Here is a 17841-nt window from a genome sequence, read left to right on the forward strand (position 1 = left end):
CCATGGCAGTAACCAAGACTGAGTTACAAGTGACTCAACTCAAATATCTACCCAGGCTAGTCAAAAGTGGGAGGGAATTCATCAAGGGAATCTAGAGGTTAACATCAGCTTCAGGAATAGCTGGACCTAATAGCTGGGGCCAAGGCAATGTTACTTACACTCTTGCTCCTTCTTTCACTGCTACTTATCTCTAGAACTCTATAAGTTGGCTTCATCCTCTCCTGCCACAGTCACCCTCCACATAGTGTAAAAACAGTTGCCTATTGCCCTTAAATCCTATCCCTTATGCGAGAGATGTGAAATAATGCCCCTTTCTCTCTCAGCATTTATACAGTAATCTTATAGAATGATTCTGATTGGCCCTGCTGAGTTACATGTCCACCACCTAGGACCAATCATTGGAGACACTGAAAGAGAAAACCATTGAAAGAGTTTGGCCCTCTAAAGTCGTATGCCCACATCTTGTCTCCTCTTACTCTGTGGAGTGAGGGACACAGTTCCTCTAGAACCATATGGGATGGAGAAGAGTCAGTTCTCCAACAGATAAGGGGATGCTGAGCTGACAAAACAGATATCAGAAGAGTGTACTGGAGGGGCCCATCTGTTGGAGAAAGAAGGTGGATGTTGATATCAGTGGGAAGTGTGGGTGGAAAGGCAGTTCTGAACGGGGAATGCCTCGGGGACACAGTTGAAGGAGTGTGAACACTGAATGATGATGAGATTTTGTCTTAGAATAGCCCGAAGCCTCTGGTGGGCAAGTCCTTCTGGCAGGGTGAGGTGTCGGCTTATAGAGGGGGAGAGGACAGTCCCATACTAGACACTGACTGTACTTGGCATTATTTAATCCTCCCAGCCACCTTGGCAGGGGCGGATGCTATCACCAGTCTTCACTATATAGACAGAAAACAGAGGTCAGAGTGGTTCAGTAACTGGCCCAAGCTCACACAGGTAGGAGGGGGCAGAGCTGATATTTCTGACTCTGACTCACTCCACTTGGGCCCCTGGTACCCAGGATCTGCACCACGGACGACCACTTTGCGCTCATCCGGTTTGCAGTGTCAAAAAATGAATAGCAAGGAAGTAGGGTATCACCACAGAGCAACCGCGGGCGGGTCCTGCCCCAGTAGAGACCTCAGTCATCGCATCCTTGAAACCGGCGCAATTCCACCACCTGGAGCCACAACCAGACACCTTGAACATGGAAGCGCCCAGGGACCTGTGCGCATGCGCGAGCCAGTAAGGCTGGGAAGGGCGGGGTGAGAGCCCAAGGGGGCGGGGCCGACACTAGCGCCTGCTCCCCGGCTTTCGAAAGTTACCTACCTGGCTGGCGGGGGCTGGGGTTGGGGAGTTACCAGCTGCGCGCGCGCCGGCCCCGCCCTCAACCTCTTCAGGCACCTGTTGGCTCGAGGGCTTCCTCGGGCGCAGCTGCCATCCAATAGACAGCCTCCCCGACCCAGTCAGGCCCCGCCCACTCCCGGTTCCACCAATCCTCGGGCGGCCGCGTCCCCTCTCCCTCAGAGGGCCCGCCCCTCCAGGCGCTTCTTCCGGGTGGGGCCCCGGGCCGAGGAGATGGCGCCCTGGGCGCTCCTCAGTCCTGGGGTCCTGGTGCGGACCGGGCACACTGTGCTGACCTGGGGGATCACGCTGGTGCTCTTCTTGCACGATACCGGTGAGCCGGACCCCGCGCGACCCCGGACCCACCCGATCCCGCGTGATTTCCCAGACGTTTGGGTCTCCTGCTGAAAACCCCAGAAATCCTGGGATTCACCCCATTTCCGCCAGCTCCTGAGCCTCCTCCCCATCTATCATTCCAAGAGCCACCTGTCTTCTGCCTAGTACCCAGTTCATCCCTAATTAGTCCCAGCATCTTCCTGATCCCTGCCAGATGCCCTGTGCATCCCAGGACTCCTCCCGCGCCCACCAGATCCGACGACCGACCTGAGCCCCCGTCTCCCCTGATCCCGGGACCCACCTGATCCTTCCCGGGAACTGACACCCAACCGTCCCCGCGTAAGATTCCAAGGATCTAGTAGATCAAGGACTGGCATCCGGCCCACTTCAGGGGCCACTAGCTGCCCTGGTCCAGGCTCCCTGTCCTGAACACCGAGGGGAGTGGCCATACTCACTTCTTGCCCCCAGGTTCTCATCCACCCCACTGACCCGACCCCACTAACATCTTCCCCCTCTTCCCCCCTGCCAGGCTGCCTCCAACCCAAGTTCTCAGCCACCCGACCTGCCTGCAAGGGTAGCCCCACTCCCCTCTCCTTGCTCCAGCCTCAGCTCCTGGACTGGGGGGTGTTGTCACTTTCCTCCCAAGACCTTCTCGGGCTTCTTCCACCATCTTCACCCTTCAGCCTAAAAACCTGCTCCATCTCTCCATCAAAAAGGACCCCCAACCCATCTTTCCTTCTCTGCTCCTTTTCACAATCAAGGGGCCCCAGAGTTGTCCACATTCTGTCATCTAACTGTCCTGTGCGTGCCCCTCACTCCTCACCCCCGCACCCCCCCACACACACACAAAATCCTGATTCACCCCCATGAGCTGGGCCTTCCCTGGCCTGGCCCTCCTCTGTCTCTATCTCATGCACATATCAGACCTGGCTGGTCTCACCATCATGGAGCCAAGGCAGGGACCCCTCCTCCCTCTCCCCTACATCCAGTCAAGTCTGGCCCCTTCACCGCCTCACCCCTTATCTACCCATCTTTTTGTCTCCACTATTCCTGCCAGTATCCCTGTCTGGCTACCCTCCTCTCCCTCCTGGATAGGCACTCTGTCTCCAGGCTTCCCCCTGCTCCCCCATCCATTTTTTCTCCAGCAGCAGGAGGGTTTTCAGAAACAGATCTGACCCTATAACTTTCCATGATTCCTATTGCCCTCCAGATAAAATGCAGATGAACTTTTTTTTTTTCTTTTTTTTTTTTGCTGGGCCCAGACTTCTCCCTCCTGTACCCTATGCAGTGTCCACACTTGACCACTCATTAAACCCCATCTCCAAGCCTTTGCTCAGCCAGGGACACAGTCCCCACCTCCAACTACACCTACACACAGCTTCTTCCTGTTTGGCTCTGGCCCCAGACTCACTCTCCTCCTCCGGCCCCTCCAGCGCTGCGGCAGTGGGAAGAGCAGGGAGAGCTGCTCCTGCCCCTCACCTTCCTGCTCCTCGTGCTGGGTTCCCTGCTGCTCTACCTGGCCGTGTCGCTCATGGATCCAGGCTATGTGAATGTCCAGCCCCAGCCCCAGGTAACTGGGGTGGGGGAGTGTGTGCCTGAACCCTCTCCCTCCCACCAACAGGACACCCAAGACTGCTATGATGGTCTCATGGCAGGATCTGTGCAGAGCGCTTTTCTGGGGGCACCTCAATGAATCCTCTTAGCAGCCCTAGAACCCCATCCCCTACATCCGATTACCATGAGGAAATCGCCAAGGCCCAGGGAGCAGATACAAGTGGCAGAGGTCACGGGGCTTCCCTGGGACTGGAGCTCTCTGTCCCACCCTAGCACTCCATTATGCAGGGGATGGGTTCCCACCCATGCATACCCAGAAATGAGCTAGTCCCCAAGGAAAATTTGTGCATCTGCCTCCCAAGGGGACCCCATCTTATGCCCCATCTCCTACTTTCAGGAGGAGGCCAAGGAGGAGCAGACAGCCATGGTTCCTCAAGCCATCCCCCTTCGGCGCTGCAGATACTGCCTGGTGCTGGTGGGTGCAGGGACCTTCACGGGAGGGCGTGGGGACTGGGCCAAGACTCCCTGACCTCCTGCCCCCGTGCCGTGGCCTCATCCAGGAAGGCCTCCAGATTGAGGCCCCAGCCTCATAACTTCATCACTTCACTCAGTGTTGGGCCCGCAGGGGAGCTGGCATTGAGCATACCTCCCTCCCTGCCCACAGCAGCCCTTGCGGGCCCGGCACTGCCGGGAGTGCCGTCGCTGTGTGCGCCGCTACGACCACCACTGCCCCTGGATGGAGAACTGCGTGGGGGAACGCAACCACCCGCTCTTCGTGGCCTACCTGGCGCTGCAGCTGGTGGTGCTTCTGTGGGGCCTGTACCTGGCATGGTGGGTTCCCCTACTGCCCTGGGTTTGGGGGAGGGCCGCAGCAATGTGCCTGCAGGGTGGAGAGAGCCAGGACTCCCTCTTCTGTCCAGGGCCTCCAACCTTCTCCCAAGAGGCCTGCCCGCCGGGGCTCCCTGGGGCCGCCCTGCCCTCCCCCAGCCTGGGTCCCCATCTCTATCCTGCCCTGCAGGTCTGGCCTCCATTTCTTCCAGCCCTGGGGGCTATGGCTGCGGTCCAGCGGGCTGTTGTTTGCCACCTTCCTGCTGCTCTCCGTCTTCTCTCTGGTGGCCAGCCTGCTCCTCGCCTCACACCTCTACCTGGTGGCCAGTAACACCACCACCTGGGAGTTCATCTCCTCGCACCGCATTGCCTACCTCCGCCAGCGCCCCAGCAACCCCTTCGACCGCGGCCTGACCCGCAACCTGGCCCACTTCTTCTGCGGATGGCCCTCAGGGTCCTGGGAGGCCCTCTGGGCCGAGGGAGAGGAGGAGGAGGAGGGCGGCAGCCAGGCTGTTTAGGGTCGTGGGAGGGAAGGCCACCATCTTGTGCCTGAAAACCAAACGGGCTGCACCCAGCTGCGGTCAGCCCTCGGAAAGCCTGGGGTTCTTCACTCCTGCTCGCTCCTCCCAGGCCTCAGAGCAGAGCTGAACGACAGAACCCCTGCCTCAGTGGGCAGTTCTGCCTTCCAAAGGAAGAAGGGGAGGCAGAGGACCTGTGTGGGGGCTCAGGCATAAGCAACCTGGGCTTGGAGGCCCCCCACACACCAGGATGCCTCCAGTGCACAGTTTTATAAGTTTAATAATCCATAAAGTGAGTCAAGTATTAAAAAAAAATACCAAACCAAACTGCTCCTCACTGTCCTGCCCTTTCTGGTCCAGGTCTCAGTGAAGGAGGGAGCTGGGGTGGGGGTGAGGGAGGAGGGGACATTCTGCCCCGTGACCAAGCAACACCCCCCACAGCAGCCCCGCCACTGCCACCTCAAGGCCCAAGACCCACAGAGAACCTGTGAGGCCCGGGCCTCCAGAGCAGGGCAAGCAGCTGGGCGGACAGGGTGGACTCGCCAGAGAGGCCGTCAGGGCGCCAGGAATCCCTCTGACACAAAGTCGAAGTCCCGGAAGGCGGCCTGCTGGCGGGCAGTCAGGGGGCTGCGGGGGTCCGGCGGGGTCAGGGCCGGTGGCAGCCCTGTGAACTCGCCCTCGAAGTAACGCAGGTCCGTAGGGCCACACAGTGTGGGCAGGAAGGGGGGCCGGACGGTACGGGCGAGCAGGGCCTGCCAGTCGGTGGTCTGGGGGCGAGGGCAGAGCTGCCTGAGATGGCAGAACAGCAGCCCACGTGGCCCTGCGCCACCGCCCACCGTGCCAGGCACCCAGGACCACTCACCCTGAAGAAAGGCTGGGTCTTGATCTCTTCTGCATCCTGCTCACCTGCCCCCAGGCGCTGCTCCGGGCACTTCTGGAGGAGCTGGGCAAAAGGACAGAGGCCCACGGAGGGCGCTTTTGGGCCCATGCACTGCCCGCCTCCCCCGTACCCCAAGTGAGCTGGGCCACAGGGCCCCCAAGAGAATGGGTGGTGAAGGGGCAGCCCGTGAGCCACAGAGTGGCAGCCCAGCCCCACCGTGCCCCTGCCCCTGCCCCTGCAGTGATTACCTTCTGAATTAGCTCGAGACCTTGCACCGATAGAAAGTGGGGATATGGGGCATCGGCATTGACGATGCAGTCAAATACCTCCTCCTCAGTGTCCCCGGGGAATGGGCACTGCGGGGAACAGAGCTCAGCAGGGTGCATGAACCACCCCCGCCCCGCCCCAACCTGCAGGCCCCAGCAGCCTGGGGCTGGCACTCACCTCTCCCACCAGCATCTCATAGAGCAGCACACCCAAGCCCCACCAGTCCACGGCCCGTGTGTAGGCCTCCTGGGTCAGCACTTCTGGGGCCAGGAACTCTGGGGTGCCGCAGAAGGTGCTTGTCCGGTCCCCAAAGCCGATGCCTGCAAACCAGCATCCACACTGATGCCGGCCTGCTGCATCTCATCCATATCACCTCAGTGGGTGTAAGAATGAACAGCCAACCCTTATGACCTCAGGTACCGAACCCCACACCGAGCCCTGCCCCATGCCCTCAGAGGTGGGAGCGGTTTCTATGCCACCTGACAGGAAGAAATGGAGCCCCAGGCAAGCTTCCATGCTAAGGTCATGAAGGAAATGGAGAATCCGGTACCCTCTTCCTTTTTTATTTTATTTTATTTTATATATTTATTCATGAGAAACAGAGAGGCAGAGACATAGGCAGAGGGAGAAGCAGGTTCCTCACAGGGAACTCGATGTGGGACTCGATCCCTAGACCCTGGGATCAGGCCCTGAGCCAAAGGCAGAGGCTCAATCATTGAGCCACCCAGGAGTCCCTGATGCCCTCTTCCACTCTGAGTACAGTCTCTCCCTCTAGCTAAGGGCAAGCTGTGGCTCTTTAAGAGGCCCAGGGGTTTAGCGCCACCTTTGGCCTAGGGTGTGATCCTGGAGACCCAGGATAGAGTCCCACATGGGACTCCCTGCATGGAGCCTGCTTCTCCCTCTGCCTATGTCTCTGCCTCTCTCTCTCTCTCTCTCTCTCTCTCTCTCTCTGTCTCTCATGAATAAATAAATAAATCTTAAAGAAAAAAAAAAGAGGCTCTAGGGCTGAGAAGGAAAAACCAGCAGGTCCAGCTGGTTCCTAGAATGAAGGCTGGGGTGGGGGCCACTCACCAATGACCCTGCTGGCCTGTGCTGGGCAAGATCAGTGGACAGGGGATCCTGGACGGGAGGCACTCACCTTCCTTACAAAGCCCAAAGTCCGCAATCTTCAGGAAACCCTGGGCATCCAGCAGAAGGTTATCCAACTTTAGGTCCCTGAGGGTGCGGGGGCAGACCAAAGGGGCCCTGGAACATCACGGGGGAAGGCAGCTGCTGCCCCTTCACCTATGCCCCCAGCACCGCCAGGGCAAGTTACCTGTAAATGATTTTCTTCTCATGTAAGAACTGCAACCCGAGGATGACACAAGCCAGGTAGAACCTGTGGGTGGTGTCGGGGGAAGCTCAGGCCCAGGCCTGCGGGGGGCAGGGCAGGGAGACACCAGGATGGCCATGGCCTGGGCATCTCTGGATGTCCCAGCCAGAGTCAGACTGGATGAGAGACCAAGGGGAGCCCACACCAGGGGTGGGGGGTGCAGAGAGCAGGTGCTTCTCCAGACAGTGGCCTACCCTTCGATTATGCCAGGAATGATGCCATGTGTTCTTAGGCCTTACTCTCTCCCACATCCTCCCAGCCACCTGCAGCTGATGCTTCTCACATCTGTTTCTAAAAAGAGGAACTGACTCTAGGGCAGTGAGGCCCCTGGGGTCACATAGCTAGTGGCAGACCCAGACTCCAGAGCCTGCATTCTGGTGGGCAAGATATAACTCCAGCTGCCAGTCACTTACTATACACTGGCTCCTGTGCTCAGCAATTTACAAACATTGTGTTCATCTTACCCAACAAAGCTGCGAAATAGTTATCAGCCCCATTCGCAGTGACATAAACTGAGGCCCAAGGTTACAAAGCTGTGACAGTCTATGAGAGCTGCCAACCAGTATTTGAACCGAGGCTTCCTTGACTCCACATGCTCCTCTGCTGCCGGGTACCCTCAGGGAAGCAGGATGAAGGGAGCGGGCAGAGGCAACCGGGGAAGGCTTGCTAGAAGAGGTGGCAAGATAGATGGGAACGCACCGGGCATGGGGTTCAGGGAAGACATCCTCATGGATCTGCATCATGAGGTCACCACCAGGTGCAAACTCTGTCACAAAGCATGCGTGGCTGGAGGTCTGGAAGCAGGCGAGGAGGGAGAGCAGGAAGGGGTGCCCCGTGCGGCCCACGGCTTCCAGGATGCGTTTCTCGCAATACAGGCTGTGGGCGGGGGGGAGGGGGCATTTGGAGGGGAAGGAAGACCTCTGCTGGCTGTGCCCTGCCACCCACACAACACCCTCGGCTCTCTGGGCCTTCAGTCAAAGTGCCAGGCACTTTGATGAGTGATGATTTCTCTCTACAGTGAGAGTGATGATTTCTACATATCAGGCAGAGAGAAGAGGGGACCTGCCCAAGGGCACATGGTTAACAACTGCAGGTGCTAAAGACAGAGCCCAGGACTGGCCAGCCCCAGAGGTCACCTCTTCAAAGCCCCAAGAGCACTCAGCTGCCTTCCGGTGCCACTGGCCAGGCCAGCCATCCGGGGTCCCAACCGGGGCCGGGTGCCCACTGGCCCGACTACACACCTCTCCATCTCGTCCCGGCTCAGCACCTCCTGCTTCTTGAGCGCTTTGATAGCGTAGTATTTCCCCGTGCCCTTGAATTGCACCAGGAGGACCTGGGCACCAGAGAGAGCTTGGGCTTCAGGCGGACAGCACAGGGCAGCTTCCCCCACCCCACTACCCCATGGATCACAGCATCCTCCCAGCTAAGGTGCTGGGGCCTCCTCACCCCCCCCACACAGTTCCCCGCCTCAGCCCACTACCTTCCCAAAGTGTCCCCGGCCCAGCACGGCCAAGCAGCGGAAGTCCTGAAGCCGGGGGGGTTTCCTGCAAGAGAGGCATAGGAAGACAAGAGATGCTCCAAACTCTCTGTGCCCAGCCCCGGGCTGTCCCCACCAATGAGGCTGCAAAGCCTGGGGATGGGGGTGGGGGCTCCTGGGACAGTGGTTTCCTAGAGTCTGGAATGCAGCTGGAGCTCAATAATGTGGGTTTAGTGAGTAAGAATCTGAGAGCAAGGAATATCAGATGATGTCTGAATGGACACACAAACACCCAAGTGAGTAGATAGATGTCTCAAGCATAAAAGTGGGCCTGCCGGGGGTACCTGGCGACTGAGGCTGGAGGAGACGACCCAAGTTGCGTCCTGGGCTCCATGTGGGGGCGTTTGATGCGCTGTGAGGGCAGAGGGGCTCAGAGCAGAGCAGAGTAGGGCTTTCTTCTGTCCCACCAGCCCTGCCACCCTTATCCGGGCAGACCCCGGGCCTCAGCACCCCCTCACCGGTATCTCCTCGGAGGTTGGCTCCCGGGGCAGGTAGAGGCGTGGGGGCTTGGGCGGGGGCCTCATCTCTTCTCCCAAGGGGCTCTTCTTGGGTGGCACATTACTATGTGGAGAAAGTAGACACATGGCAGGGCACAGGCAGATGGAATAGCCATAGGGACAAACACACGGCAATGCCAGAGACAGACAGATGGAGGATCAGAGGGTGAGTGACGGGAACAGAACAACACCAACTGCACCTGGAGAGAGACAGATGTGGCAGAGAAGAGGGTGGCTGAGGCGGGGTGGCTCCTCACCTGGGCGAGGCAGGGTCGGCAGCTCCCCGGGGTGTGGCTGGAGTCTGGGGACATGCTTTGGGGGGGCTGATCGTGCTTGGCGAGCTGCAGGGGGGCAGCAGGCTCATGACCAAGCGTCCCCAGGCCGCCATGCTGAGATTCATCTGGGAAGCTCTCAGAAAGTCCTGACCTGGGACAAAAGGAGGACTCAGTCCTGGGGCCCCCAATAGCCCCTGCCCTGCCCCCTAACTGCACAGCCCTCTCCTGGCCACACCTCTGCGTTTAGAGAAAATTCGTTTCTGCCTCTGTAGCCGGGGCCTCCTCTCAATGACAGGGTCACAGAAGGTCACCTGCAGGGGGCAGAGGGCAGGGCTGGAGACAGGTCCCTTCCCATCCCACCTGCCATCAGGGTACCTCCCTGGTTCCCAGGATCTCGGCCTGAGCCCCCAGCATCAATGATGCAAGAGCCAGAGGGGTCCAGAGAAGAGAGGCACTTGTCCAGGGTCACGAATGAGGCCAGATAGTCTGGACCAAGATGTGGGCCTCTAGATTCCCATGCAGTCCCCAGACAAGGCCTGGAAACCCACAGTCCTGGAGCCCTGCTCCCTCGGGGCCCCAGTTTCCACTCCTACGTGTGGATGGATGAGTCACATTGTTTTGAAGGCCCTTCTAACTCCGACGGAGCTGGGGCCTGTCAGGTCAGAGGGCAGGGTCTGAGCACCTGGGCAAAGAGCAGCCCCTGTGGCACCAGACTGATGGAGAGCTGGTGACAGGCATTGTCCAGGAAGTCCTCCAGCCGCAGGAAGGCCACGCCACACAGCTGCCGCCAGTCCCGCCAGCGCACCCCGATCTCCAGCTCCCGGGCCTACGTTGGGAGGGCCAGGTTGAGGAGTGAGGCATGGCACATGCCCCTACCTGGCTGGCCTTCCGCCCCCTGGCCTAAGGTCATGCCTGCCCACCCCAGGGCTCACCCGCTCCAGGGGGACAATAAACATCTGGTCCCAGGACTGCTTGGCCACTGGCGCCCAGCCAGTCTGGCCCACGCCACGATTGTCCACTTTCAGCACAGCCATCACCTCACCTGCCAGGCCAGATAGGGGGCTCAGAGCCAGCAAGGAGTGGAGGTCCTTTGCTGCCCCCAGCTCCCTGCAGCCCCTACTCACTGGCCAGATCTCCTCCTCCACGCTGAGGCTTGGCCCTGCCCCGGAGCCAGCCCTGGGAGGGGCTCCCGGCCAGTGCAGCTGCCGGGGACCGTCCGGGGACAGCCTTCAGCAGCTGCTCACAGCCCAGGAGGCGGACCTCCAGTGTCCCTGTGGGGAGCACGCAAGAAACACTGTCAGTGCCATTCTCTCACTGCCACAGCCAGGTCCCCTGGGACCGCAGGAAAGCTACTTTCTCTCAATGATGTCTGAACCCAGACCTTGCCCACATTAGTTGGGGTATTTAGCCAGGTGACAGGATATAAGGTGGCCCCAAGTAGCCAGACAACTTCTAGGCCTTTTAAGCAAGCCATACCCCCGCCCCGCCTTCCCTAACTTGTCTACTTGGCCAACTCCCAGAAGCCCTTCAAGGCTACATGTAGACACCACCTCCTCCAGGAAGCATTCCTTGATTCCTTCTCAGCTCTGCTCACAATGGGAGCTGGCCCGTCCAACCCTGAACCAGCTCTGAGCAGGAAGGTGCCGGGCTCTCTGGCTGGCACTGTGTCCCGCGTAGGAAGTTCAGGGTTTCCAAAGTCAGCATGCTTAAATTATATGTTGATTACAATTCAGACAAATTCAGCTCAGGGATAAGAAAGAACTTTCTAGTAGTCCAGACTGCCCAGGACTGGTTACCAAAGGCCTCCAGGGCTGTGAGCTCCCCTAACACTGGCACTCTTCACATTGCCATCATGGTTACTCATTTTGATAACAGCTTCACCGACCATGTTTGGACGATGCCGGCACTGTGCCTAGCACATCACAGGCGACAGCTCACTGAATTTCACAGCAACCCTACAAAGTAGGTGCTGTTATCATCCCCATTTGACAGAACATTAAGCTGAGTCCAGAAAGTGGAAGTCTGTTGCCCATGTTCACATAGCTAGGGGGTGGTGGGACCAGAATCAAAACTCTCCAAAGCCCTCCCCGTCTGTGTTTCAGGGTACCCTTTGCAAGAAAAGGGGAGCCCTGAGGTGAGAGGGACTCCTGGCTACCTGTCATGGCGGTGGGCTTCACAAGCACCCCTGAAGGCTGAGGGTTCCCAGACACGGCCGTCCGCAGCTCCCGGGCCACCCGGCCACGCAGAGGATGAGCAGGAGGTAGTCCCTCCAGCAGCTGCTCCAAGGCCAGTCGCAGCAGGTCCAGTTTCTGGGAGGACTCCTGGAGCTGGGCTTGGGCCTGCAGGGCAGATACGGGGAGGGGGCACAGGCCTGTGACACACAGGTTGGGGCTGGGGACAGCAGCTTGGACCACCTGGAGACACACACACGCCCTGGCCGCCACGAGGTCTAGACACAGTGGGCTCCCTGTTCCCACCCGGCACAGCCATCCCGCAGTGCGGAGGGTGGCGTGGAAAGCAGCGCGCAGAGAGGGGCAGTGATGAGAGGGCGTCACGGTCTGACCTCGGCCAGGGCCTTCCGGTCTTGAGTCCGCTGGCCACCAAGTAGCTTCACCACGTTCTTGGCACCATCAGCCACAGCAGCCTCAATGTGCAGCCGATGTCTTAGTTCCTCTGCCAGCAGCTCGGGACCTGGGAGGAGGCGGTCAGCTCTGAGGCCCATGCCCTGCTCTGCCCGGCCCAGCCCGGCCGGCTGGCCCCTCCCAGTTTCTCAAAGCCTCACCTGGTTCAGGGGACCCACTGGCTTCCAGGCTGCTGATCTTCATTCGCAGTAGAGCCACCTTCAGCTGGCTGTCCCGCAGCATCTGCTGGGCAGCTGCCAGGAGCTTCCTCTCCTGTGGGGTCATGAGGTATGCCCTCGTCGCACCCAGGCCAGCCCAGGGCCTCCCTGGTTAGACCAAGGCTGAAGCCAAGCCTCCCTCATCAGCCTAGGTCTGGGGCAGAGCCTCCTCCACCAGATGAGACAGGGCTGGGGTCAAACTTCTCCAATCATGTCAGAGCCAAGCTCCCCACATCATGCTGGGAGTTGGGGCTGGGAGTGGACCTTCTCTATTAGACCCAGAACAGGGCCTGGGGTTTCCCCCATTAGACTGAGTTGTGCCTTCTCTGTTAAATTAGGGGTCCAAGCCATGCCTTCCCCACCAAGCTAAGATTTGGGGCTATGCCTCCTCTATCAGACTAATGGTTGAGACTATGTCTCCCTTAACAGGTCGTTAGCTAGGTTGCATTCCCTATAGGGGCTGGGGCAGCACCTCCCCTACCAATCCGAGAGCCACATCTCTCCCCACAGACCCCAGGAGCCTTACCTTGGGCGTGCCGTTGGCATATGTATGTGTCATATTCTCTGCCCCCTGCTTCACCTTCAGCTCCACCTGCAGCTGTCTCTGGAGAGCCTCCAGGTGCCGAGCCCTGGGCTGCTCTGCAGGTGGCTGGAGTCCCGGGGCCACAGGTTCTGTGCAGTGTGGGGTACATGAAGCCCTTACCCAGAGCCAGGAGCCCCCTACTCTATGGCCTTGCTGTCTCCTCCCCTCCCCTCCTGGGCAGGGGGACACCTGAGAAGGCTATGAGATTGGTCAGGACCAAGGTTGAGAAGCTGGCTGGGTAGACCTCCCCAGCACCTCCTGTCCCCGAGTGCCCGAGGGTCCGCTCGGACTCCACACTCACCAGCCTGGCCAGGCCCAGGGCCGGGCAGCAGGATGCGTGCATGCAGCACCCTCAGCTCTCCGTGAAGCTGCTCCAGGCGGCGATTGGAGGAGCGCAGGAGCTGCTGCACATGGCCCAGGTGGCGGCGGTCTGTGGCTACCCTCCGCAGGTTCTCTACACCCTCCTTGATTTTCAGCTCCTTCTGGATGGCACGGCGGATCACCTCTTTCTCATCCTCCGGGGGCCGCTGGTTGGCCCCAGGCTGTGGAAGGGCAGAGCAATAATTGTCCAGTCCCCAGCCACCAGCGGCCTCAGGTGCCCACAGATGGAAGGAGAGGGAGGCACGCCCAGCAGCCAGGGTGGACACCCAGGGCTTGGGAGGCATCTCTGACTTTCCAGCTAGTATCCCCAGGCCAGATGCAAACCCCAAGACTAGGCATCCTGCCCACGCTCCTGTCCTCTGCCACTAGGGAGGAGGGAGAGGGAGAAATTGTCAACAGTTACAGGCAACTCTTGAACAACATGAGTTTGAACTGCACAGGTCCACCTTATAAGCAAATTGTTTTCGATCATACAGTACAGGGCTATAAATGTATTTTATCTTCCTTATGATGTTCTTTTTTTTTTTTTTTTATGATAAGTCACAGAGAGAGAGAGAGAGAGGCAGAGACACAGGCAGAGGGAGAAGCAGGCTCCATGCACCGGGAGCCCGACGTGGGATTCGATCCCGGGTCTCCAGGATCGCGCCCTGGGCCAAAGGCAGGCGCTAAACCGCTGCGCCACCCAGGGATCCCCCTTATGATGTTCTTAATAACATTTCCCTTTTTTCTAGCTTCCTTTATTGTAAGAACACAGTATAGGATACACATAACGTACAGAGTATGTGTTAGTCAACTGTTGATGTTATCGGTAAGGCTTTTGGTCACTGGTAGGCTACTAGTAGTTAAGTTCTGGGGGAGTCAAAAGTCATACATAGATTTGCAACTCATGGCAGGTGGGGTGTGTCAGTGCCCCAGACCCCTGGGTTGTTCAGGGTCTGTCTCAGAACTTTGCAGACACTGATCTGTGGATCCTCACGACAATCCCATGAGGTTGGTATAGTTATGATCCCCATTTTACAAATGGGGAAGCTGAGACACAGAGAGGTTAAGCAACATGCCCAAAGTCACAACACCGAAGAGGGGATGCCACCTTCCTTCCCCCTTGCCAGCCACGCTTAATCAGGATGCTCTCTCCAAGGCTGCGATTCTGAGATTTGGGGCCAAATTTGAGGCCAGAAAAGAGGCTAGGGAACCACCCAAGGTCACACAGAGCGGGCAGCCAGAGGCCTGAGTAGGGGCCAGGGATGTTCCCTCAGGTAGCCAAGCAGAGACACGGAGAGGGGCTGAGGAGGTCTCCCGGGGCCATTCCCAGCTCAGCTACTGGGAGGAAGCAGAGGATTTCTCACTATTTCACCCCAGGTGGGAGCAAGAAACAGAAAAATCTCTTTCTCAGAAGCTAACATTTCAAACCAACCAGTGCCAAAGCTGACCTCTATCCAGAGTAACCCACAATGCCCCCGACCCCAAAGGCTCCTGCGGGACTTCCAGCTTACCTCTCGGCTCTCCATCTCCTGAGCCCAGTGTTAAAGGTTGTCACCCCAGTCTCAGCCCCCGCCCCCCTACTCCAGGCCTCTGCTGGCCTGGTAGTCAGAGGGCAGGGGTGGGGCTCAGGAAATCCTTTGAGGGCCCTAGGCCAGAGGGCCAGAGCCAAAGGCCTGAGCAAACAAAGATCCCATGGAGCAGGGGGCCTGGCCACCGGGGTCCTGAGTCACCCAGCTGCGCTGCTGGGCGGAGGTTCACAGGAAATCGGAAAATGTGCACAAGCCGCTGCTGGAACAGGCGGAGGGACCTCCGGAAGAAGGGAGTGGGAGGGGGCAGATGCAGTGCTTAGGGCTGTCTAGGCCCTTGGGGTGGGGGCACTCGAGCCTTGTGGAGGACACTCCACCCCCGAGCATCCCCCCACCTCCTGTCTGCTCTGGGCGGACATACACACCTCTCCCTTGCTGCTCTCCAGCTGGGACCCCACCCCATTCGCTCTGAGTAGACCTCCACCCCTCCCTCCCCAATAACAAACACACAGCTTTGGCTGCTGTGTCCACCAGCACCTACTGCCAGCACTGGCAGGATCCCAGCCTCCCTGCCATTTGGACTAGAACCCTGTGTACGCGAAGGTTCCCACCCAGGTGCTGGGCAAGGCCCTCCGTCCGGCGTCCAAACCCCACATGCCTTTGTGATCGGGGTAGGACCCCCCCCCCCCCCCAAGAGCCCAGGGACGGGTCCCCTCCTGGGCTCTCTTCTCCCTGCACACACGGATTCCTCTCCACGCAGGACCGGCCCCAGTGTGCCCCCACCGCCCCCCTTTGCTTTCTAGGTAGATTCCCATCGGTCTTACAGTCCTATCGGGAAGAACCGATTTCAGGCAACTTTGGCGCCCATCCTGGCGGCCCTGACTGCAGATTCGGACGCACTCGAGCGCTGGCCTGACCAGAGGCTCTGAGTCACTAGGGGGTGATTTGGGGGCGTTTTCAGGGGACGTGAAGGACTCACCCCCGTGCTCGGGTCTGCCCTGCGAGGTGCAGCGAAGCCCGGGGCCGGGACTGAGAAGGGACCCGGGAGGGCATGCGGGTCGGACCGGGGCGCCGCGGCCGGAGCTCGGGGCGCCCGCGGCGTGCACGAGGCTCCCCGGGCCCCTGGGCCCGCGCCCGCGCCCGCGCCCGCGCCCGCAGCCCGGCCTCCCCGGGCGCCGTCCACCTGCCGCGGCGCCCCCTCCTCCATGGCGCCGCTCCGGCCGCTCGGCCCCTCCTCTCGACCACTGCGGTTCCGGAAGCCCCGGCCCCTCCGCCAGGACTTTCAAACTTGAAACTTCCCGGGAAGCGGAGCCCGAGCTGCGGGATCGGGCGCCCCCTCCCGAGGCGCGCTGGCCCTCGCGGGCCCCGAGACGAGCGCCGCCTCTCGGCCGCCAGGGTCGGCGCCCGGGACCCCAGGGCTCAAGCCGAGGCCCGGCCTCTCCCCGGCGCCGGCGCCGACGCCCCGCTGGCTCCGGGGCCCCGCGTCCGTCCTGAGGCCGCAGTTCCCCGCCCCGGATAGAAGTGCAGGGAGGGACACGTCCCGGGCCGGGGCTCGCCAGCTGCCCGGAGGGGTGGTCGAGGGCGACAGCGCCGCCTGCCGGCCGCGCGACACTGCCCGTGGGGCTGGCTCAGCCCCCTTCCTCCGAGCCCTGCCACCACCTGGTTCCCGCCCGGAACTTTCCCCTCGTCTTGGATCATTGGTGACAAGTGGGTTAATCCCAAACCTGTCACCCTCACGGAGTCTCGTCCCTGTCTAGAGTCACTACTATAAGAACGTCTGCAACTGAAAGAAAGTAAAGCCCCCCCAAACCACGCCAAGTTACAAACCATGGATGAATAAGCCAAACATCTCAGGCTCCACCACTCAACCAGAGTGGAGCTCTCTGGGTCAGCCAGGGCTTCCCTTGTCCTCAAGAATCCACCCAGAGAGAAGACACACACCGTAGGAAATAACCACTATTTCAGGAAAGCCGACCAGTGGGCACCAACTGACCTGACAGTGGCTTGCCTGTATAGGAATTCTGGTATCCTGTGCTAACCGGCACCCTGTGCCAGGACCTCACGGGAAGGAGCCTGGCCCAAGGGTCTGGAGGTGAGTGGGGATCAAACATTGAAGGTGGCTGATTTGATGACTCGGAACAGGTGCTTTCCTGTACTTTTACTGAAGGAAATCATGTCAGTTGCACTTTGCTCTGACCACCCTCCCTCCCCAGAGTGGAAAAGGTGATACTGACAAGCCATGACAGTCCTGGGTTGTCCTGCAATGGGAAATCAAGCAGATGACACCAACATACAAGAGCAACTGGGTTCAGTGGGGGGCATGCCTAAATTTCATAATCAGAGGCATGTCCAGGTTGCCAAGGGCTTAGACAACAGCACATAGTAGGCTCTTTTAAATGGGGGTTGAGGGGAATCCCTGGGTGGCTCAGCGGTTTGGCACCTGCCTTCAGCCCAGGGCGTGATCCTGGAGTCTCTGGATCGAGTCCCACATCGGGCTCCCTGCATGGAGTCTGCTTCTCCCTCGGCCTGTGTCTCTGCCTCTCTCTCTGTGTCTCTCATGAATAAATCAAATCTTTAAAAAAAAAATAAAAATAAATGAGGGTTGTCATCAAGTTGTGTTGAGTTGAATGTTTAAGCATAATTTAGAGCAAAAAAAGACTATGTTTCTGACTGCTAGTCATAGGACTGAAGGAAAGGACAAAACAAGCTAGCAAAGCTCCTCTTTTCAGCATAATGTCTCTCTCCCATCCTGAGGATCATTTATCTACTACAGCCAAGAAAGCTGAATTATGTGAAAGAAGTCAAAATGATTTTCCAAGTTTGCTGTGTCTTCTACTGCTTCACTAGTCAACAAAGGAAAGGAAGTCAGAAGTAGAATCCATGAACCCCAGGCTGGGCAAACCCACAAGGAAACCAAATCCTAGGCTGATGGAGAAGCCTGACCAAATAGCTTCATCCTTTCTGATGTTACTTCACGAAACTGCTAATTCTTAAGAAAATTGAAGTTCCCTTCACATTCAGCATCCAGTGGGTAGTGAATGGTGCAAACAACTCTCCAGCTAACTGGCGGCTAAAACTGTATAAATATCAACTCAAAGAAATATAAAACTTCCTAGCAGGGCACATTAAAA

At 58.8% G+C, this 17841-nt stretch overlaps 2 protein-coding genes across 7 annotated transcripts; one reads left to right on the forward strand and one right to left on the reverse strand.

Moving 5' to 3' along the window:
* The first annotated feature begins 1536 nt into the window (after positions 1-1536).
* ZDHHC12 (zDHHC palmitoyltransferase 12) lies at positions 1537-4898 on the forward strand. 3 transcript variants are annotated; one of them, XM_026009449.2, is made up of 5 exons: positions 1537-1669; positions 3105-3241; positions 3623-3700; positions 3890-4056; positions 4244-4898. In XM_026009449.2, exons 1-5 carry the CDS (start codon positions 1570-1572, stop codon positions 4569-4571), a joined length of 810 nt encoding a protein of 269 aa, XP_025865234.1. In that variant the 5' UTR covers positions 1537-1569; the 3' UTR covers positions 4572-4898. The 3 variants fall into 3 exon arrangements, with proteins under 3 accessions (XP_025865234.1, XP_025865235.1, XP_025865236.1); XM_026009450.2 differs by having other exon boundaries at positions 3893-4056; XM_026009451.2 differs by having other exon boundaries at positions 4266-4853.
* On the reverse strand, positions 4834-16005 carry PKN3 (protein kinase N3). 4 transcript variants are annotated; one of them, XM_072748424.1, is made up of 22 exons: positions 15690-16004; positions 13123-13363; positions 12765-12910; positions 12182-12293; positions 11963-12090; positions 11555-11738; positions 10524-10670; positions 10332-10441; positions 10082-10225; positions 9635-9710; positions 9382-9550; positions 9086-9188; positions 8912-8979; positions 8571-8634; positions 8332-8423; positions 7790-7966; positions 7034-7096; positions 6857-6933; positions 5896-6038; positions 5700-5807; positions 5434-5514; positions 4834-5338 (listed from the first exon to the last, which is right to left on the reverse strand). In XM_072748424.1, exons 1-22 carry the CDS (start codon positions 15915-15917, stop codon positions 5126-5128), a joined length of 2874 nt encoding a protein of 957 aa, XP_072604525.1. In that variant the 5' UTR covers positions 15918-16004; the 3' UTR covers positions 4834-5125. The 4 variants fall into 4 exon arrangements, with proteins under 4 accessions (XP_072604525.1, XP_072604526.1, XP_072604524.1 ...); XM_072748425.1 differs by lacking the exon at positions 15690-16004 and adding an exon at positions 14696-14907; XM_072748423.1 differs by having other exon boundaries at positions 4834-5514; positions 15690-16005.
* Positions 16006-17841: the final 1836 nt, after the last annotated feature.

This window comes from Vulpes vulpes, chromosome 2 (genome assembly GCF_048418805.1).
Source record: "Vulpes vulpes isolate BD-2025 chromosome 2, VulVul3, whole genome shotgun sequence".
In the NCBI taxonomy this organism is placed as follows: Eukaryota; Metazoa; Chordata; class Mammalia; order Carnivora; family Canidae; genus Vulpes; species Vulpes vulpes.

Excerpts from the sequence above, each read along its gene's own strand:
- ZDHHC12 (XM_026009449.2), top strand. The coding sequence starts at position 1,570 with ATGGCGCCCTGGGCGCTCCTCAGTCCTGGGGTCCTGGTGCGGACCGGG. Across the intron at positions 1,670-3,104 it reads GCTCTTCTTGCACGATACCG|CGCTGCGGCAGTGGGAAGAG; the intron begins GTGAGCCGGACC and ends CGGCCCCTCCAG. Across the intron at positions 3,242-3,622 it reads ATGTCCAGCCCCAGCCCCAG|GAGGAGGCCAAGGAGGAGCA; the intron begins GTAACTGGGGTG and ends TCCTACTTTCAG.
- PKN3 (XM_072748423.1), bottom strand. The coding sequence starts at position 15,917 with ATGGAGGAGGGGGCGCCGCGGCAGGTGGACGGCGCCCGGGGAGGCCGG. Across the intron at positions 10,671-11,554 it reads GAAGCCCACCGCCATGACAG|GGACACTGGAGGTCCGCCTC; the intron begins GTAGCCAGGAGT and ends TGCTCCCCACAG. Across the intron at positions 10,226-10,331 it reads TTATTGTCCCCCTGGAGCGG|GCCCGGGAGCTGGAGATCGG; the intron begins GTGAGCCCTGGG and ends CTCCCAACGTAG.